The sequence below is a fragment of the Acanthochromis polyacanthus genome, chromosome 6 (assembly GCF_021347895.1).
Source record: "Acanthochromis polyacanthus isolate Apoly-LR-REF ecotype Palm Island chromosome 6, KAUST_Apoly_ChrSc, whole genome shotgun sequence".
Taxonomy (NCBI): domain Eukaryota; kingdom Metazoa; phylum Chordata; class Actinopteri; family Pomacentridae; genus Acanthochromis; species Acanthochromis polyacanthus.
This window is the reverse complement of record NC_067118.1, coordinates 5,073,725-5,094,914: the sequence shown is the minus strand read 5'-3', so window position 1 is coordinate 5,094,914 and position 21,190 is coordinate 5,073,725. Positions and strand designations below refer to the sequence as shown.

Below are 21,190 nucleotides of genomic sequence, written 5' to 3'. Positions count from 1 at the left end.
GTGTTGTCGTGTGTCTGATGGTTGTTGTGTTGTCGTATGTCTGATGGTTGTTGTGTTGTCGTGTTGTCTGATGGTTGTTTGTTGTCGTATTGTCTGATGGTTGTTGTGTTGTCGTGTTGTCTGACGGTTGTTGTGTTGTCGTGTTGTCTGATGTTGTTGTGTGTCGTATTGTCTGATGGTTGTTGTGTTGTCGTGTGTGTCTGATGGTTGTTGTGTTGTCTGACGGTTGTTGTGTTGTCGTGTTGTCTGATGGTTGTTGTGTTTCGTGTTGTCTGATGGTTGTTGTGTTGTCGTATTGTCTGATGGTTGTTGTGTTGTCGTGTTGTCTGACGGTTTGTGTGTTGTCGTGTTGTCTGATGGTTGTTTGTGTTGTCGTATTGTCCTGATGGTTTGTGTTGTCGTGTTGTCTGATGGTTGTTGTGTTGTCTGACGGTTGTTGTGTTGTCGTGTTGTCTGATGGTTGTTGTGTTTGTCGTGTTGTCTGATGGTTGGTGTGTTGTCGTGTTGTCTGATGGTTGTTGTGTTGTCGTGTTGTCTGATGGTTGTTGTGTTGTCGTATTGTCTGATGGTTGTTGTGTTGTCGTGTTGTCTGACGGTTGTTGTGTTGTCGTGTTGTCTGATGGTTGTTGTGTTGTCGTATTGTCTGATGGTTGTTGTGTTGTCGTGTTGTCTGATGGTTGTTGTGTTGTCTGACGGTTGTTGTGTTGTCTGATGTTGTTGTGTTGTTGTGTTGTCTGACGGTTGTTGTGTTGTCGTGTTGTCTGATGGTTGTTGTGTTGTCGTGTTGTCTGATGGTTGTTGTGTTGTCGTGTTGTCTGATGGTTGTTGTGTTGTCGTATTGTCTGATGGTTGTTGTGTTGTCGTGTTGTCTGACGGTTGTTGTGTTGTCGTGTTTGTCTGATGGTTGTTGTGTTGTCGTATTGTCTGATGGTTGTTGTGTTGTCGTGTTGTCTGATGGTTGTTGTGTTGTCTGACGGTTGTTGTGTTGTCGTGTTGTCTGATGGTTGTTGTGTTGTCGTGTTGTCTGACGGTTGTTGTGTTGTCGTGTTGTCTGATGGTTGTTGTGTTGTCGTATTGTCTGATGTTGTTGTGTTGTCGTGTTGTCTGATGGTTGTTGTGTTGTCGTATTGTCTGATGGTTGTTGTGTTGTCGTGTTGTCTGATGGTTGTTGTGTTGTCTGACGGTTTGTTGTGTTGTCGTGTTGTCTGATGGTGTTGTGTTGTCGTGTTGTCTGACGGTTGTTGTGTTGTCGTGTTGTCTGATGGTTGTTGTGTTGTCGTATTGTCTGATGGTTGTTGTGTTGTCGTGTTGTCTGATGGTTGTTGTGTTGTCTGATGGTTGTTGTGTTGTCGTGTTGTCTGATGGTTGTTGTGTTGTCGTGTTGTCTGATGGTTGTTGTGTTGTCGTATTGTCTGATGGTTGTTGTGTTGTCGTGTTTGTCTGATGGTTGTTGTGTTGTCTGACGGTTGTTGTGTTGTCGTGTTGTCTGATGGTTGTTTGTGTTGTCTGACGGTTGTTGTGTTGTCGTGTTGTCTGATGGTTGTTGTGTTGTCTGACGGTTGTTGTGTTGTCGTGTTGTCTGATGGTTGTTGTGTTGTCGTGTTGTCTGACGGTTGTTGTGTTGTCGTGTTGTCTGATGGTTGTTGTGTTGTCGTATTGTCTGATGGTTGTTGTGTTGTCTGACGGTTGTTGTGTTGTCCGTGTTGTCTGATGGTTGTTGTGTTGTCCTGACGGTTGTTGTGTTGTCGTGTTGTCTGATGGTTGTTGTGTTGTCTGACGGTTGTTGTGTTGTCGTGTTGTCTGATGGTTGTTGTGTTTGTCGTGTTGTCTGACGGTTGTTGTGTTGTCGTGTTGTCTGATGGTTGTTGTGTTGTCGTATTGTCTGATGGTTGTTGTGTTGTCTGACGGTTGTTGTGTTGTCGTGTGTCTGATGGTTGTTGTGTTGTCTGACGGTTGTTGTGTTGTCGTGTTGTCTGATGGTTGTTGTGTTGTTGTGTTGTCTGACGGTTGTTGTGTTGTCGTGTTGTCTGATGGTTGTTGTGTTGTCGTATTGTCTGATGGTTGTTGTGTTGTCGTGTTGTCTGATGGTTGTTGTGTTGTCTGACGGTTGTTGTGTTGTCGTGTTGTCTGACGGTTGTTGTGTTGTCGTGTTGTCTGATGGTTGTTGTGTTGTCTGACGGTTGTTGTATTGTCGTGTTGTCTGATGGTTGTTGTTGTGTCGTGTTGTCTGATGTTGTTGTGTTGTCTGACGGTTGTTGTATTGTCGTGTTGTCTGATGGTTGTTGTGTTGTCGTGTTGTCTGACGGTTGTGTGTGTGTTGTCTGATGGTTGTTGTGTTGTCGTGTTGTCTGATGGTTGTGTGTTGTCTGACGGTTGTTGTATTGTCGTGTTGTCTGATGGTTGTTGTGTTGTCGTGTTGTCTGATGGTTGTTGTGTTGTCGTGTTGTCTGATGGTTGTTGTGTTGTCGTGTTGTCTGATGGTTGTTGTGTTGTCTGACGGTTGTTGTATTGTCGTGTTGTCTGATGGTTGTTGTGTTGTCGTGTTGTCTGATGGTTGTTGTGTTGTCGTGTTGTCTGATGGTTGTTTGTGTTGTCTGACGGTTGTTGTATTGTCGTGTTGTCTGATGGTTGTTGTGTTGTCGTGTTGTCTGATGGTTGTTGTGTTGTCTGACGGTTGTTGTATTGTCGTGTTGTCTGATGGTTGTTGTGTTGTCGTGTTGTCTGACGGTTGTTGTGTTGTCGTGTTGTCTGATGGTTGTTGTGTTGTCTGGTAGTTGTTGTGTGTTGTGTTGTTGTGTTGTCTGACGGTTGTTGTGTTGTCGTGTTGTCTGATGGTTGTTGTGTTGTCTGACGGTTGTTGTATTGTCGTGTTGTCTGATGGTTGTTGTGTTGTCGTGTTGTCTGATGGTTGTTGTGTTGTCGTGTTGTCTGATGGTTGTTGTGTTGTCTGACGGTTGTTGTATTGTCGTGTTGTCTGATGGTTGTTGTGTTGTCGTGTTGTCTGATGGTTGTTGTGTTGTGTCGTGTTGTCTGATGGTTGTTGTGTTGTCGTGTTGTCTGACGGTTGTTGTGTTGTCGTGTTGTCTGATGGTTGTTGTGTTGTCTGTAGTTGTTGTGTTGTTGTGTTGTTGTGTTGTCTGACGGTTGTTGTGTTGTCGTGTTGTCTGGTCGTTGTTGTGTTGTCGTGTTGTCTGATGGTTGGTGTGTTGTCGTGTTGTCTGATGGTTGTTGTGTTGTCTGATGGTTGTTGTGTTGTGTGTTGTCTGACGGTTGTTGTGTTGTCGTGTTGTCTGATGGTTGTTGTGTTGTCGTGTTGTCTGATGGTTGTTGTGTTGTTGCGGTTGTCTGATGGTTGTTGCTGTTGTACGGTATTGTCTGAATGGGTTCGTTGTGTTGGTCGTGTTGTTGATCGGTTGTTGTGTTGTCCTGCTCTGTCTGATGGTTGCTTGTGGTGTTGTCTAGATGGTCTGTGTTGATCTGATGGTTGTTGGTTAGTCGTGTTGTCTGTATGGTTATTGTGTGTCGTATTGTCTGATGGTTCGTGTGTTGTCGTGTTTGTCTGACGGTTGTTGTGTTGTCGTGTTGATGGTTGTTTGTGTTGTCAAGTATATGATCATGGATGGTTGTTGTTCGTCGTGTTGTACATGATGGTTGTGTTCTGTCTTATGGTTGTCTCGTGTTGTCGTGTTTGTCTGGACGGATATGTTGTGTTGTCGTGTTGTCTGATGGTTGTTGTGTTGTCGTATTGTCTGATGGTTGTTGTTGTTGTCGTGTTGTCTGATGGTTGTTTGTGTTGTCTGACGGTTGTTGTGTTGTCGTGTTGTCCTGATGGTTGTTGTGTTGTTGTGTTGTCTGACGGTTGTTGTGTTGTCGTGTTGTCTGATGGTTGTTGTGTTGTCGTATTGTCTGATGGTTGTTGTGTTGTCGTGTTGTCTGATGGTTGTTGTGTTGTCTGACGGTTGTTGTGTTGTCGTGTTGTCTGACGGTTGTTGTGTTGTCGTGTTGTCTGATGGTTGTTGTGTTGTCGTATTGTCTGATGGTTGTTGTGTTGTCTGACGGTTGTTGTATTGTCGTGTTGTCTGATGGTTGTTGTGTTGTCGTGTTGTCTGATCGTTGTTGTGTTGTCTGACGGTTGTTGTATTGTCGTGTTGTCTGAATGGTTGTTGTGTTGTCGTGTTGTCTGACGGTTGTTGTGTTGTCGTGTTGTCTGATGGTTTGTTGTGGTTGTCGTGTTGTCTTGATCGTTGTTGTGTTGTCTGGACGGTTGTTGTATTGTCGTGTTGTCTGATGGTTGTTGTGTTGTCGTGTTGTCTGATGGTTGTTGTGTTGTCGTGTTGTCTGATGGTTGTTGTGTTGTCTGACGGTTGTTGTATTGTCGTGTTGTCTGATGGTTGTTGTGTTGTCGTGTTGTCTGATGGTTGTTGTGTTGTCTGACGGTTGTTGTATTGTCGTGTTGTCTGATGGTTGTTGTGTTGTCGTGTTGTCTGACGGTTGTTGTGTTGTCGTGTTGTCTGATGGTTGTTGTGTTGTCGTGTTGTCTGATGGTTGTTGTGTTTTTGTGTTACAGGCGGTGGTCCAGGCAGCCAGATTGTCTCAGAAATCATCAAATGAGAAACAGAACGGAGAGACCAAGATTGAACCGGACAGAACGCAGTAGTACGACAGTAATATTGCAATAATACTGCACCCTACAGGTACAAACCCTACATACTGCAGTAATGCTACAATAATACTGCAATAATACTACAGTAGTACTGCAGTAGTACTGCAGACTACAGGTGCTGATACTACACACTGCAGTAACCGTAACACCCTCACAGGTTCTTCTCTGCAGAGTTTATTCAGCCAATCAGATGCCTCCAGGTGTTCGAGTACTGGGAGGAGCCTGTGGGCTTGTGGGCGGGGCCTCGCTGTGCTGCTTCTTGGCTGAAGAAGCTGCTGCAGATATTTCTGGAGGCTGATGAATATTTCAGCTGCTCATTAAACTTTGATGTTTGCAGATGAAGGTTCTTCTCCCTGAAGAACCCGGACAGTATGTCAGATAATCAGGTCTCAACCTGCAGGTGGAACATGTCTGTTGTTCTGCTGGTTCCACTGGTTGACAGCTGGAGATGGTCTGAGAGCTGCTCAGGACCAGAAACTTGAAGTGGTTCAGACTGACACTTGCTCTGACTGCAGTCTGTATTTGCTCTGCAGAGAACCCTCTGAGGAACCCACAGCTCTTTCCTCACATGTTCTGCTTTAGAACCGTTCCACGTTACATCAGGTTGTTCTGGTTCATGAAGATAAACTGTTTTTAAACCAGCTGAAATAAACATTAACTGATGTTTGTGTCTCATCAGGTAGCTGCTGACCAATCCCTGTGCAGATCCTGATGATGTCATGAAGAGAACACACATGCACACACTCTCTCTCTCTCTCTCTCGTGTAAACTATCCTCTGAGCTTTATTTCACTGTTTTTAAGATGGAACATAAAAAAATTAAAAAATAATGAAGACAATGTTCCTCCCTGACCTCCTCAGAACACCTGGTTCTTCATCTGCAGGAGCTTTATTAATGATCAGAGTTCTATCTTCATACTGGGAATATTTCCAGAGTTCCAGGTCCTTGAAGTCCATAGAGGAGAACGTCCTCTGGAGAACGTTCTTGAGTAGACCTACTGACAACTAGACAGTCTACTCTAGAACGTTCTCCAGTTGTTGGTAGGTCTAGTCTAGAACTTTCTCCAGGGGACGTTCTCCTTTCCTGCTTCCAGTCTTTAAGTTTAGTCTCACTTAGAACATTCCAGGTTCTTGAAGTCCATAGAGGTGGGTCCAGATTTATCACTTTTTAATGGACCTTTTCCATCATTTCTGAGCCTCAGAACTTCATCAGTCCAACAGATAGAACCATGACATTCAGGAGGGGAAACATCTGAGTTCTGGTAAAAACTGACTGCACATCAGTTTGGATTCATGCAGGGGTCTCGTTTATCTTTTCATGGACTGATCCAACCGTTTCATCACCGCCTCATTCAAGCAGGAGGTTCTGATCAGAACTTCTCTATGAAACCAGAAGATGTTTGGGTTCCATCCTGAGGTTCTCCATCGCCTCCATCTCCAGAAGAACCAGCAGGAGTCACCTGAGGAAGACGTTCACCTTTATCCCAACAGACCCTACAATCAGCCATGATAGGTTCTTTAAGAAACCGACTTCTGGGTAGTTCAGGTGGGTCTATCTGGTTCTGCTCTGTTAGAGGACTTGTTACCTGTTTGGATGATTCTAGGGTTCCTTCCATTCATGAGCCATTAGAAAAGAGAAAACAGTTCTCAAAGGTTCTACAGGGACAGTTCCTGCAGCTGCAATCAGAGGTTCCTGCTGGGGCCTCATGTTTGTTCAGGTTCCCCTCACCTGTTAGGTCCAGATGTGTGAGGTCCAGATGTGTGAGGTCCAGATGTGTGAGGTCCAGATGTGTGAGGTCCATGAGATCCAGATGTGTGAGGTCCAGATGTGTGAGGTCCATGAGATCCAGATGTGTGAGGTCCAGATGTGTGAGGTCCATGAGGTCCAGATGTGTGAGGTCCAGATGTGTGAGGTCCATGAGATCCAGATGTGTGAGGTCCATGAGGTCCAGATGTGAGAGGTCCAGATGTGTGAGGTCCATGAGTCCAGATGTGTGAGGTCCATGAGATCCAGATGTGTGAGGTCCATGAGGTCCAGATGTGAGAGGTCCAGATGTGTGAGGTCCATGAGTCCAGATGTGTGAGGTCCATGAGGTCCAGATGTGTGAGGTCCAGATGTGTGAGGTCCAGATGTGAGAAGTCCAGGTGTGTGAGGTCCAGATGTGTTCCTGTGGTTCCAGCCGTCCTGAAACCAGCTGATCTGAGGAGCCAATCAGAGCTCTGCTGCTGCTTTTAAAGCTCCTCATTTATTTATTCATTTGTTCTTCAGACAGAATTTAATATTTCAGTTGGAACAGGTGATGAAATTTTATTCTGATCTCACCAACCTGCAGCTGCTGGACCAGAACCAGACCTGATCCAAAACCAGACCTGCTCTAGAACCAGACCTGATCCAGAACCAGACCTGATCCAGAACCAGAACCGTCCCTGTCGAGTCTCTCAGTCAGATGTTTCTCTTCCTCTGTTCAGTTCTTCTCCATGTGGAGCCGTGATGCAGACATACAGCTGGTACAGAAACTATTCAGACTCCTTGAAATGTTTCACTCTGTGTCATTGCAGCCATTTGCCAAAATCAAAAAAGTTCATTTTATTTCTCATTAATGTACACTCAGCACCCCATCTTGACAGAAAAAACAGAAATGTAGAAATTTTTGCAAATGTATTAAAAAAGAAAAACTGAAATATGACATGGTCAGAAGTATTCAGATCCTTTGCAGCGACATTCATATTTAACTCACATGCTGTCCGTTTCTTCTGATCCTCCTCCAGATGGTTCTGCTTCTTTATTGGAGTCCAGCTGTGTTTAATTAAACTGATTGGACTTGATTAGGAAAGGCACACACCTGTCTATATAAGACCTTACAGCTCACAGTGCATGTCAGAGCAAATGAGAATCATGAGGTGGAAGGAACTGCCCAAGGAGCTCAGAGACAGAATTGTGGCAAAGCACAGATCTGGACAAGGTTACAAAAGAATTTCTGCAGCACTCAAGGTTCCTCAGAGCACAGTGGCCTCCATAATCCTCAAATGGAAGAAGTTTGGGACGAGCACAACTCTTCCTAGACCTGGCCGTCCAGCCAAACTGAGCAATGGTGGGAGAAGAGCCTTGGTGAGAGAGGTAAAGAAGAACCCAAAGATCACTGTGGCTGAGCTCCAGAGATGCAGTCAGGAGATAGGAGAAAGTTCCACAAAGTCAACTATCACTGCAGCCCTCCACCAGTCAGGGCTTTATGGCAGAGTGGCCCGACGGAAGCCTCTCCTCAGTGCAAGACACATGAAAGCATAGAGTTTGAAAAAACACATGAAGGACTCCCAGACTATGAGAAATAAGATTCTCTGGTCTGATGAGGGTCCGTGTACGTCGCTGTCATTCTAATTTCGATTTGGGGTCAAAACACCAAAAACGTTTGTTTTCAAAATAAAAAACAGAAAACCAATCCGTTTTCCGATTTTCTTTTTTTTCAATAAAAACGGATATCAAAAAACAAATTAGAAGTTAAATTTCATTTTTTGATATCCGTTTTCTACGTTCACCATCCAACCTGACAGAACTGGAGAGGATCTGCAAGGAAGAATGTCAGAGGATCCCCAAATCCAGGTGTGAAAAACTTGTTGGGTTATTCCCAAGAAGACTCATGGCTGTACGAGCTGAAAAGGAGCTTCTACTCAGTACTGAGCACAGGCTCTGAATACTTCTGACCATGTGATATTTATGTTTTTATTTTTTAATACATTTGCAAAAAAATTCTACATTTCTGTTTTTTTCTGTCAAGATGGGGTGCTGAGTGTACATTCATGAGAAATAAAATGAACTTTTTTGATTTTGGCAAATGGCTGCAATGACACAGAGTGAAAATTTCAAGGAGTCTGAATAGTTTCTGTACCAGCTGTAGATAGACTCAGTTCATAGGTCCAGGAGGAATCTGAAAGATCAGAGGGAATACTCTGTTAGAAGTAATCTAATTACTGTGAGGGATACAGTTTAAACTGATGTGATGTTTCATAGATTCACTTTTTAAACTCTCAGTGCTAAAAGACCTTCAGCTGGAGATGAATCCGTTTCATGTTTGAATTCAGTCGGACGTCTCAGAGTGAAGCTGCTGGAATCAGCAGCAGAACAACCTTTTATTCTGAAATCCAGTGTTGTCTTTTCACCATAAAACGTCTTCTGAGAGGCTCAGAGGCACATCGGCAGCTGCAGGATCTAACCTCCACTGTTCCAACAGTCGAGTTTTCTCCAGACGGAACGTTTTCATCTCTGGTTCTTCGGCGTGTTTTAATGTTGTGATCATGAATTACTAAATATTTCAGATGAATTTATGATGATGATGTTCATGTTCAGGACGTTTCTGTCATTAAAACACAGATCAGGTGGAATTTAAATAAAAATAAACGTCCTCCATCAGCTTAACATGGGCTGGTGTGGCGTGTTTCATACGTGTTCTGGTGTCCACCTGAGCTGTTTCTGTATTTGCTGTTTCTCAACTCCGTGTTTCTGCACTGACAATTAAAACCTGACGCTTCTGTTCAACTGATCTGATTGGTCGTCAGTCATACGTGTGTCATACACTCAACAAAAATATAAACCAACACTTTTGTTTTTGCTTCCATTTTTATGAGCTGAACTCAAAGATTTAAAACTTTTTCCACAAACACAATATCAGCATTTCTCTCAAATATTGTTCACAAATCTGTCTAAATGTGTGACAGTGAGCACTTCTCCTTTGCTGAGATAATCCATCCCACCTCACAGGTGTGCCTCAGACTGCCCACAATAAAAGGACACTCTGAAAGGTGCAGGGCTGCTCAGCGGCGTAGTGGTTAACACTTTCACCTTGCAGCAAGAAGATCCCTGGTTCAAATCCCGGCCTGGGATCTTTCTGCATGGAGTTTGCATGTTCTCCCTGTGCATGCGTGGGTTTTCTCCGGGTACTCCGGCTTCCTCCCACAGTCCAAAAACATGCTGAGGTTAATTGGTTACTCTAAATTGTCCGTAGGTGTGAATGTGAGTGTGATTGTGTGTCTGTATATGTAGCCCTGTGACAGACTGGTGACCTGTCCAGGGTGTCCCCTGCCTTCACCTGAGTCAGCTGGGATAGACTCCAGCACCCCCCATGACCCTAGTGAGGATAAAGGATGGATGGATGAAAGGTGCAGTTTAATCACAGCACAATGCCACAGATGTGGAAAGATCTGAGGGAGTGTGCAGTTGGCATGCTGACAGCAGGAATGTCAACCAGAGCTGTTGCTGGTGTATTGAATGTTCATTTCTCTACCATAAGCCGTCTCCAAAGGCGTTTCAGAGAATTTGGCAGTACATCCAACCAGCCTCACAACCACAGACCACGTGTAACCACAGCAGCCCAGGACCTCCACATCCAGCATGTTCACCTCCAAGATGGTCTGAGACCAGCCACTGGGACAGCTGCTGAAACAATCGGTTTGCAGAACCAAAGAGTTTCTGCACAAACTGTCAGAAAGCGTCTCAGAGAAGCTCATCTGCTGCTCGTCGTCCTCATCAGGGTCTCCACCTGACTCCAGTTCGTCGTCGTAACCGACTTGAGTGGGCAAATGCTCACATTGGATGGTGTCTGGCACATTGGAGAGGTGTTCTCTTCATGGATGAATCCTGGTTTACACTGTTCAGGGCAGATGGCAGACAGAGTGTGTGGCGTCGTGTGGGTGAGCGGTTTTCTGATGTCAGTGTTGTGGATGGAGTGGCCCATGGTGGGGGTGGGGTTATGGTATGGGCAGGCGTCTGTTTAACCTGGCAATAGCCAGATTAATAATTGTGTAGTACTTGATAGTACTCCACAATATCAATCTGGGACCGCTCCATGTAAATCCGTTCGGAGGAAAGAGGCACGGATTGGACAATGCAACAGTATGTCCCGCCTCTGACAGGTTTGTTTTTAGCCAATCGCGGGATCTTCACAACGAGCGGAGCCAATTGGTAGATTAAACTCTGACCAAAACCCGTAGGTAAAAAAGCACAAACATCTTTACCATCCAGAAATGCACAAAGCGCCTCTCGTTGTTCTTCCTTCAAAGCAGCGATAGGAGATTCAGCTAAAACTGACTTAATAGCAGCATCTACACGATCGTTGTCCTCCGTTGCCGTGTTTGTTTTGATCTACTGGCGCTTGGTGTCGTCTTCACACCCGGATATCCCGCCCCACACACGAATACTGCTGCGTGATTGGCCCGAACCAACTTGGCTCTGTACGAAAAGTTGATATCTCTTTATTGAAATTGAAATATTAACTATTTAAAATACACGTACAAATGACACAAACAAGGAACAGCAGGAAGATAAATCTTGTAAACGCTGTTCCCTGCGTTTCATAACAAAAAAAAAAAGTGAATGCGGGAGCGGAGCAAGATGGTTTCTTGAGAGATTTGTGAACTCACAAATATCGCGAGAAATCAACTTGCTGGCAAGGTTAGCGTCTGTTATGGACCAAGAACACAGGTGCATTTTATTGATGGCATTCTGAATGCACAGAGATACCGTGACCAGATCCTGAGGCCCATTATTGTGCCGTACATCCAAGAACATCAGCTCATGTTGCAGCAGGATAATGCACGGCCCCATGCTGCAAGGATCTGTACACAATTGTTGGAAGCTGAGAACATCCCAGTTCTTGCATGGCCAGCATACTCACCGGACATGTCACCCATTGAGCATGTTTGGATGCTCTGGATCGGCGAATACGACAGCGTGGACCAGTTCCTGCCAATATCCAGCAACTTCACACAGAGATTGAAGAGGAGTGGAACCCCCCCAGTAAAACCAAACTGCACCTTTCATAGTGTCCTTTTATTGTGGGCAGTCTGAGGCACACCTGTGCACTAATCATGGTGTCTAATCAGCATCTTGATATGGAACACCTGTGAGGTGGGATGGATTATCTCAGCAAAGGAGAAGTGCTCACTGTCACACATTTAGACAGATTTGTGAACAATATTGGAGAGAAATGGTGATATTATCCATCCATCCATCCATCCTCTATCCACCGCTTTATCCTCACTAGGGTCATGGGGGGTGCTGGAGTCTATCCCAGCTGACTCAGGTGAAGGCAGGGGACACCCTGGACAGGTCACCAGTCTGTCACAGGGCTACATATACAGACACACAATCACACTCACATTCACACCTACGGACAATTTAGAGTAACCAATTAACCTCAGCATGTTTTTGGACTGTGGGAGGAAGCCGGAGTACCCGGAGAAAACCCACGCATGCACAGGGAGAACATGCAAACTCCATGCAGAAAGATCCCAGGCCGGGATTCAAACCGGGGATCTTCTTGCTGCGAGGCCAAAGTGCTAACCACTACGCCACTGGTGATATTATGTATGTGGAAAAAGTTTTAGATCTCTGAGTTCATCTCATAAAAAATGAGAGCAAAAACAAAAGTGTTGCGTTTATATTTTGAGTGTATGTGTTTTATGCTCCAGTGTCTGTTTTTGATCGATCTGAAGATCAAACCGAAAATGTTTTTATTGATCCTCAGGTGGAGAAAAATAAAATAAATCAGACTCTTTGATTCTGCATTTAGATTCATTTTATTGTTTTATTTATGTTCAGTAATCTTTGAGAACAGTTTCCTTTTATATTTTTTGGTTTTTATTTCCGTTTGTTTTCAATGTTTTGTGTGTTAGTACCACAGATTGTTTTATTCTTCAGTGAGTGAAGATCGGTTTTCATGTTAAACCAGATGTTAGCAACAGTCTAAGGAGATAAAACCATGTTCTATATGAGCTAAAATACTACTGATATTAATAACACTGACAGCAGTCTGTGGTGTGACTGAACTACAGACTGAACCAGAGGATCTATGAGGATCTGCTGCCTCCTGCAGGCTGAAAACACAAACTACAGCCACAAACATTTCATCTCTTTGACTCTTTGTGATGAGAACTTTAAACATTTTCTGTGTGTAGAAAAAAATGTAATTGAAGAGTCTGACCCCAAATTTTACAAAAGTTTTCATGTTTCAGACACATAAGGATGTTTTTACTGGTAATATTCTGGTTTATATCTTATTGTTATTATTAAACTGTAATTATCCAGATTTTACACTTCTTCATTTAATATGATAATAAGAATTATGTGAAGACACAAAGCAGCCATCATGAGTGAAAGACAGGTAGAGAAAAAACTGAAGATCTCCAAGACAGCCGTTCATCACACCAAGAAAAACAAACCCAGCATGGTTCTACCAAACTGCTAGCTGGTCAGGAAACGTCTTTCTACCACCAGATGACCGTCACTCATCTGTTCCTGTCAGGGATGGATCCAGTTTTCACTTTATGTCCACTCCAGCCAACTTACTGGTTAGGAGGAAGCCTGGAGAAGCTCCAAGCCAGACTGTCTGCCCCTACAGTAAAACATGGGGGTGGATCAGTGACCATCTGGGGTAGTTTCAGTCTGGGTAAAACAGGGACAATGAACCAGGTCATGTTTGGGGCTACTCTAGAAAACAGTCTTCTTCCATCAGATGGAAAACTCTTTCCTGCCTCCAATGACTGGATTTTCCAACAGCTCAGTTAAAGCCTGGATGGAGAACCAGAACACTGGAACCATGCCTTGGCTGCTCAATCACCAGATCTAAATCCAACTGAAAACCTGTGGAAAATCATTAAACGCTAAATGGAGAACCACAAGCCCAAAAACAAGCAGATTAGTTAGAATTCATGCAACAGGAATGAACTGCTGTGATCAGAAGCTGGTGGAGAGCATGAAGAGACATCAGGAACAATGGTTCTGAATCAGTACTAACTCCTGTGTGGATCATGGGACTGAAACAGATAGAAAAGAAAACATGGAATCCTAGAAGCTGTTTCTAACAGAACAGTGCCATAGCTACTGATGGAAGAACTTCTTATCTAGAAAACCATGGAAAATGTCTGATATCAGTTCTGACATTAAACTCTGGTCAGATATTTTTGTTGTTATTATTATATTTGTCCAAACAAATGGACCTTCAGTGGAACCAGGCATTAAAATGAACAAGAAACTGAAGAAAACAGGGTGGAATAATCTTTCTGTGGAGTTGAACGGTGAATCCTGATCAACTGCTTCTGTCTGATCCAGGGTCTAAGCTCCTCTCATTCTGTCTGTCGGATCCAACATGGCGGCCTCCGCGGCTTCACGTGAGCTGTTCACAGAGGGAGTCCGCGCGGTTCTTCACACCTGGCCGGTTCTCCAGGTGAGTCCCGGTCCGGGTTCACCTGAGACAGACTCTGACAGGATGAGGCTAACAGGCTAATGCTAACAGGTTACTGCTAACAGCGGATGCTATCCGGCTAATGCTAACAGCTGATGCTAACAGGCTCATAGCTCCTTTAACGTTCTTCTGTATGATCTGATATCAGCTGATCACATGGATCTGATGTTCTGGTCCAGATAAAGACTTTAAACTGTAAGGCTCTGATGGGTTCTCAGTAGAACCTGGAGATGGAATAGAATAGAATCTATACTTTATTGACCCTCAATAGGAAGTGAATTTATAACAGCAGCATGTTAACATAGAGAGGAGAGAGCTGATGATGGAGGTCCAGAGCTGGAGAGGATGGTGGACCTGGTGGTGGAGAGGATGGTGGAGATGGTGGACCTGGTGGTGGAGAGGATGGTGGAGATGGTGGACCTGGTCTCTCCAGTAGGAGGAATGTAAACAACAGTTATCACAGTGACCTCCTGCAGCAGATAGAATGATCTCAGACTGTCTGCTACCAGTTCATGTCCTGCTGCAGATCTGTTCTCTGATGGAAATGTGTTCAGGGTTCCACCATCTGTCCTCCACCTCTCCTCTAACCAGACTATACCAACCCTGAGTCTGCTGCTGTTCTCAGTCATCTTTCTGCCACGTTTCTGTGTAAAACATGAAGCTGCTTTCTCTGAAGACCAGGAGAGTCCAACTCATCTTAGTCCAGGTTCCACAGAACAGTCTGATCTCCAGTGGACCGGCCCAGTAGAACCACAGCATAATAACCTCTGAATAACCACAACTCCTAATGGATCCTAATGTTCACCTTAAGGAATTACATTTCTACTAAACATCACGAACAACCTGAAATTTATGAAGAAAAACAAACGAATCACAGGTGTCTGGAACTGAATCAGAATGACAAAAGTCAGACAAAAAATTCAAAATATTACAACAAAAACATGCGAGAAACAACAAAAAAAGACAAAAAATGACAAAAAAGTTACAAAGCAACAAGAGAAATGGACAAATGACAAAAGTGAGAAACAAAAGGACAAAAACATGAAATAAAATCAAAAGTCAGAGGAAAAAACAACAAAACAAGACAAAATATTCCAAAAATGAGACAAAAAGATCGATGAACAATCCAGTATTTTGCTTTATGATCCAAACAACTTGTCATGGTCTAGAAATGATTTTAAATTTATAGTTTTACTAATTTACAATCTGCAGTTAATGTCTTCTCTGTAATTTTTACACTTTGAGGGCCGGATTGGACCCTCTGGAAGACCACTTTTGGACCACGGGCCTCATGTTGGACCCTCTGCTGTAGAGTCTCCATCTCCTCCATCCTATCACCATAGAGGAACATTTCCATGGTAACAGATGAAGAGTCGTCTCTCAGCCTCTCTCCTTTCTCCTGGTCCTTTTCCTCCAGAGTATCACGTCCAAACATCTCAGTGGTTCTGTAGACCTCAGTGAGATCAGAGCTCCTGTCAGAGTGAATAAGATCTGTCTGGTTCCGTTGCTCCTCAGGTAGAACTCATCTGATGAAAGGTCTTCTCCATCCATTCCTCGCCTCACTGCTCCAAGATGATCAACAAAAGTCGAATAAAAACCACGAAACTGAAGAACACAGGACTAAAATCTACTACATCACCAGAACCCTCTGGTTTTCTTTAGAACTCAGAAGAAAAAGATCAGAACAGATGAGTCTGTAGAGAGCGTTGTTCTCCGGATGTTCTGATCCAGGATCAGGTTCTGGTGACTGAATGTTCTAATGACAGAACCGGGACTGTTCCTCAGTCTGAGTGTTCTGGTTCTGGTTCTCCTGCAGCACAGTCAAAGTCAGAACAATCTCAGACAGCAGACCTGATGGAGACCTGAGAACTTTTCCAGAACCATCTTTGAACGGGACAGAACCTCCAGAACGCATGGAGATAAAGTGTGGATGTAACACTGTCGCATCAGAACAGATCTGAAACCAGCTCAGAACCTGTAGGGTTGAAGGTTCTAGATCAGCTGGACTCTGGAAGTTCTGTCAAAACATTTCTGCAGAACATTATTATTGGTTATTGGTTATCAGTCCAGCTGATGGAGGCGATGAAGCTGCAGCAGTTTGTAATCATGAAGCTAAAAGAGACAAACATTCATGTAGTTTTAGAAAAATCCAGTGTTTCCCCTAGGATTGGTGCCTTGGGGGGGGGGGGGTTGGTTGTTTTCACGTCGGTCGTTGTCGCCGTTGTACAAAAACTCGAAATAAGGAATTTGAGTCATAATATGTTTTAATTGCCTACCTACATTTATGTAATGTATGTATTTTTATTAATTACTTGCTTATGCCGAGAGCTAACAACACGATATCAGGCCGATTTTGGTTAGGCTTTTTGTCGGGGCTTGTCTGCCCATGTCTCACCCGACACTAAACTAAAATTGGCCTGATATCGCATAGTGTGCTCTAAGCATTAATTACTTACCAATATCAGTTTTGTACAGCCAGGGGGAATATTTCCCCTCTGACAACCAAGCTGGGTCAAAGCCAGGCGTAAACTAACCGTGACGTCACCCGTTGGTTTCAGCACCGAGAAAATGAAGCCCGGATTTTGCTACTTCCTGGTCGCCGTTTTGGATTTTTTGGAGCCAGTGACGTAAAAAGTGTCAAACAGACTGGACCGGAGAGCAACTGGGGGCAGGATTGGCTGAGGACTCTCTTATCCCGCCCACATTTTACCTCAGAGACTTCTGTTGCTGTCTATCAAGTATAGCCACGCCCCCTGGCTCCGCCAACTTTAACGATTTATTTAAAATTCAGTATTGATTTATTTTTAGATCGGCCACCTGATCTCTCATTTTGACCATGAAAACTAACGGGACAAAAATCCTGAGCTGTAGAACATCAGTCTATCAAATTTTATTTTTTCCAAAAATGAATTGGGGTCTATGGAGCAAAAGCTTTTTGGAACCAACCCTAGTGGACGGCGTGAGATTGCAAGTTTTTGACACTTCCGGGTTGGCTTCAATTCTGGAGCCAGATGCTACGTCCATCTTTATATACAGTCTATGGTCAAAGCCCGACATGCGGTGGTGAGATGATGACTTTTGCTGCGGGGCAGGTGGGGGGGCTTGCCGTGCAGAACTTTGGCTGCTGTCACTTGGCCCGGGAGAGGCAGAGCTGCTCTGGGTGCTACTGCTTGAAGAGCCAGAGGGGCGGCTGGTGTTGCCATTATCACCCTGTGACTGTGAGCGTTTAAAAAACGCTGAGATTTTGCTTTGTTTTTCATGTGCCATTTTCCAACAGTCGCTGGCGGGAGTCTGCTCACATGTGCGCTCACGCTTGTGTGTGTGTACACGTGTGCGCGCACGCCGATATTAAAATATATAATTTTCACCATTTTGTACCACTTATTGAGCGTGTGAATCATTTTTAGCCCATTTTTACGTTACGGTGTTGAAAGGCTTCATCTAATTATTTTATTATAATAATAATAATAATAATAATAATACTTCATTTATTTTAGGCCCAATATTACGACAGACGTCGTCTCAAAGGACCAATTTTGCATCATAAGAAGTCATGCTGTTAAAAAGAGCGTCTTCATTTTTTTTCTCTATGAAGTTTCATCGCGGGTCCCATTTTTTTCATTTTTAACACTCCTACACGATTGAGAACAACAACACATGGCCCCGCTATACGGTCGTAATTACCTCATGGCGTGCGTCACTGTCATCAGAGGTGGTTTTTCTTCTGCTTCTTTATTTTATGGCTGAAATAACTCTAGATTTTGGCCGTAGTTTGTTGTAGAAAGTAAAACACGAGACGCGCCACTGCAAACTAGTGTTTGTGTGTGTGTGGTGACCGTGGGGTGGGGGGCAGTGTGACTGTTTACAAGACGGAGGGAGGGGGGAGTAGACAGTGGAGTGCTGCAGTGAGTGCTGTAAGGACAGCATGTGGAGCGGCCTTTATGCAGGAAAACTAAAGTTTGCGTGTAAAAAAGTAACAATTATTTTAATTTAACTTGACCTTCTGGGGGGCGGGGGGGGGCGTTGAGGGGGCGGGGCGCCCCCCTAATATAATGGTAGGGGAAACACTGCAATCTGTTAGAAAGGGAAAGTTTAGAGGGAATCACTGATGGACAAAACACCAGAACCTCCTCAGAACATCTGGTTCTTCATCTGCAGTAACTTTGTCAATAATCAGAGTTCTACCTTCAGACTGGGAATATTTCCAGAGTTCTAAGTCCTTGAAGTCCACAGAGGAGAACGTCCCCTGGAGAATAGCAAAAAGAAGAGAGGTCCGAGGCACTCTGAGTTCCTAAAAGTCCTTCAATAATTCATGGACGGCAGTTTACGCGTTTCGGCCACTACACGGCCTTCGTCAGAACATAATACAACAATAGGGCACAGGTGTGCCTGATAAGGGCTGGAACCAGGTCACATGACCACATCACCTGATACAAGACATCACTATTTAATAAAAAAAAACAACATTTAAAAACATTGACAATCGAGAGACCAGAAGAATAAGGTAATCATAGACAATACCCATGTTTTCACAGCGCCCTGTAAATGGAACAGTTGTGTACAGCATAAGATAAATCTACAACAACCCTCAAACCTGAAGCAATAGAGGATAGTATTCACACAGTACATCACTAACAGGCAGTGTAACAACAAGAAAGTCAGATATTCATAAAAACACCAAAAAATCCACCTCCTCGTGTCCCCTGGAGAAAGTTCTAGAGCAGACCTACCGACAACTGTCCAGCTGTCGGTAGGTCTGCTCCAGAACGTTGTCCGGCTGTCGGTAGGTCTGCTCCAGAACGTTGTCCGGCTGTCGGTAGGTCTGCTCCAGAACCTAGAACTTTGTCCGGCTGTCGGTAGGTCTGCTCCAGAACGTTGTCCGGCTGTCGGTAGGTCTGCTACAGAACCTAGAACTTTGTCCGGCTGTCGGTAGGTCTGCTCCAGAACGTTGTCCGGCTGTCGGTAGGTCTGCTATAGAACCTAGAACTTTGTCCGGCTGTCGGTAGGTCTGCTCCAGAACGTTGTCCGGCTGTCGGTAGGTCTGCTACAGAACCTAGAACTTTGTCCGGCTGTCGGTAGGTCTGCTCCAGAACGTTGTCCGGCTGTTGGTAGGTCTGCTCCAGAACCTAGAACTTTGTCCGGCTGTTGGTAGGTCTGCTCCAGAACCTAGAACTTTGTCCGGCTGTCGGTAGGTCTGCTCTAGAACTTTCTCCAGTTGTCGGTAGGTCTACTCTAGAACTTTCTACATTTATCGGTAGGTCTACTCTAGAACTTTCTCCAGTTGTCGGTAGGTCTACTCTAGAACTTTCTACATTTATCGGTAGGTCTACTCTAGAACTTTCTCCAGTTGTCGGTAGGTCTACTCTAGAACTTTCTACATTTATCGGTAGGTCTGCTCTAGAACTTTCTCCAGTTGTCGGTAGGTCTACTCTAGAACTTTCTACATTTATCGGTAGGTCTGCTCTAGAACTTTCTCCAGTTGTCGGTAGGTCTACTCTAGAACTTTCTACATTTATCGGTAGGTCTACTCTAGAACTTTCTCCAGTTGTCGGTAGGTCTACTCTAGAACTTTCTACATTTATCGGTAGGTCTACTCTAGAACTTTCTCCAGGGGACGTTCTCCTTTCCTGCTTCCAGTCTTTAAGTTTAGTCTCACTTAGAACATTCCAGGTCCTTGAAGTCTGTAGAGTTGGGTCCAGATTTATCACTTTTTCAGAACTTCATCAGACCAGCAGATAGAACCATGACATTTAGGAGGAGAAACATCTGAGTTCTGGTAAAAACTGACTCTGGATCGGTTTAAATCCATCCAGGTGTCTCAGTCTGAACACTAAATCTGGTTTCTGTTGAGTTTCTCTATAACCAGCTGTGATCATCAGTATTATGGGATGTGTCCTAGTGTGAACAATTCAGAGTTCTAGAAACAATCTTTGGTTCCTGGATGTGTTTCTGGTTCAAAAAGTCATTGTGGGTGAACTTCAGTGTTGGTAGGAGGTTGGTCAGAAATAGAAGATGGAAGGAGGAACCAGGATCATCTGGAGACAGGGTTCACTCTGAGGGAAACTATTTTCTCCTGTAGGAATATTTAACTGCCGAATCCATCTTCTGACTGTTCCTCTGATGCTCTCAGTTTATTGTCATTGATGAACCAGTTTACAGCATCAGAGCTTGTTGAGCCTTCAGGTTTAGGGTTCTGGTGGTTCTGGTTCTGGTGGTTTTGCTGGTTCTGGTGGTTCTGTTTAGTCCTCAGACTCCATGATGCTGCAGGAACCATCAGGTTCTCGTGGTTTAAATCTGTTTCCTGATCATCCCTCAGATCGCCGTGGACAACGGTTTTGGAGGCGTGTACGGCCAGCAGAAAGCTGATTGGATGGTGGACGTGGTTCAGCAGTATTTCCATGACAACGGTAGGTAACCATGGTAACCAGCGTGTGCAGGAGAAGCCAGAGAGATGTTTGGATCAGTCACTGAACTGTAAACTGTGTTTCCAGCCGACCTGCAGCCCTCTGAGGTGGAAGATTACCTGTCTGACCTGATGGACCAGGAGTTTGATACGGTGGTGGAGGACGGGAGTTTACCTCAGGTGCACACACCTGGACACACACGAGGACAGTAACAGACGTTTTGTTGTTCAGTGTGAAGATTATTAATCAAAATGTGCTCTGATGGTGTGTGTGTGTAGGTATCTGTCCGTCTGCTGCAGCTGTTCTCTCAGTGGCAGCAGGGAGCGCTGCAGCAGCTCAAACACACCATCAATACTCTGACACAGAACCAGAACCACAGAGCAAAAGTCACAGCTCCGCCCACCCAGGAAGAGAGCAGCGACGACGAAGCACAGGTAACCACACCCACGGGTAAACTTGGCCTCTGTCAGGTGTTCAGGTAACTCTAAATTGGATTTTCCTTCGGGGATAAATACAGTTCTTGTATCTCAGGTGTTCAGGTAACTGTGGCTGTGTGTTCCAGGTGATGGAGGTGGACTCATCAGGTCCTTTGGTCAGCAGGTCTCAGCCTCGTCTTCCTCAGGATGAAGAAGAAGAGGACGGCTGGACACTGGTGAGGAAGAAGAAGTGAAAAAGAAGAGCAGAGCTACAGGAAGAGACTTTAATGAACGTTCTGATGTTTGTGTCTGAAGGAGGAGCAGGAGGACTGGTTTTATATTAAACATGTTTAATAAACGCTGTGATGTCACTGTTATGTCATACTGCATTCACCATGGCAACAGTCCTCCATTTTATCTGATAAACAAGATGGAGGACGATCAATAAGCTGATTAACTGCTTAATGTACAGAAG

At 44.4% G+C, this 21,190-nt stretch overlaps 1 protein-coding gene, 1 long non-coding RNA gene and 1 pseudogene across 4 annotated transcripts; all 3 read left to right on the top strand.

Moving 5' to 3' along the window:
* LOC127534477 (metabotropic glutamate receptor 6-like) overlaps window positions 1–5,442 on the top strand; it is a 38,838-nt pseudogene extending 33,396 nt beyond the window's left edge.
* Window positions 5,443–13,739: 8,297 nt separating this feature from the next.
* tsr2 (TSR2 ribosome maturation factor) lies at window positions 13,740–21,074 on the top strand. Of its 2 annotated transcripts, XM_051950259.1 has the most exons (6): window positions 13,775–13,877; window positions 15,141–15,253; window positions 20,212–20,302; window positions 20,387–20,478; window positions 20,578–20,733; window positions 20,862–21,074. In XM_051950259.1, the coding sequence occupies exons 2-6, from the start codon at window positions 15,251–15,253 to the stop codon at window positions 20,967–20,969; spliced, it is 450 nt and encodes a 149-aa protein (XP_051806219.1). In that variant the 5' UTR covers window positions 13,775–13,877; window positions 15,141–15,250; the 3' UTR covers window positions 20,970–21,074. The 2 variants fall into 2 exon arrangements, with proteins under 2 accessions (XP_051806218.1, XP_051806219.1); XM_051950258.1 differs by lacking the exon at window positions 15,141–15,253 and having other exon boundaries at window positions 13,740–13,877.
* LOC127534599 (uncharacterized) lies at window positions 17,924–20,200 on the top strand. Of its 2 annotated transcripts, none has more exons than XR_007942818.1 (3): window positions 17,924–18,682; window positions 18,716–19,219; window positions 19,352–20,200. It is a non-coding gene; the product is annotated as an uncharacterized LOC127534599 (long non-coding RNA). The 2 variants fall into 2 exon arrangements; XR_007942817.1 differs by having other exon boundaries at window positions 17,924–18,861; window positions 18,935–19,219.
* Window positions 21,075–21,190: the final 116 nt, after the last annotated feature.

Coding starts and splice junctions, on each gene's coding strand:
- tsr2 (XM_051950258.1), top strand. CDS start 13,800: ATGGCGGCCTCCGCGGCTTCACGTGAGCTGTTCACAGAGGGAGTCCGC. Junction 13,878..20,211: donor ACACCTGGCCGGTTCTCCAG/GTGAGTCCCGGT, acceptor ATCATCCCTCAG/ATCGCCGTGGACAACGGTTT. Junction 20,303..20,386: donor GCAGTATTTCCATGACAACG/GTAGGTAACCAT, acceptor CTGTGTTTCCAG/CCGACCTGCAGCCCTCTGAG.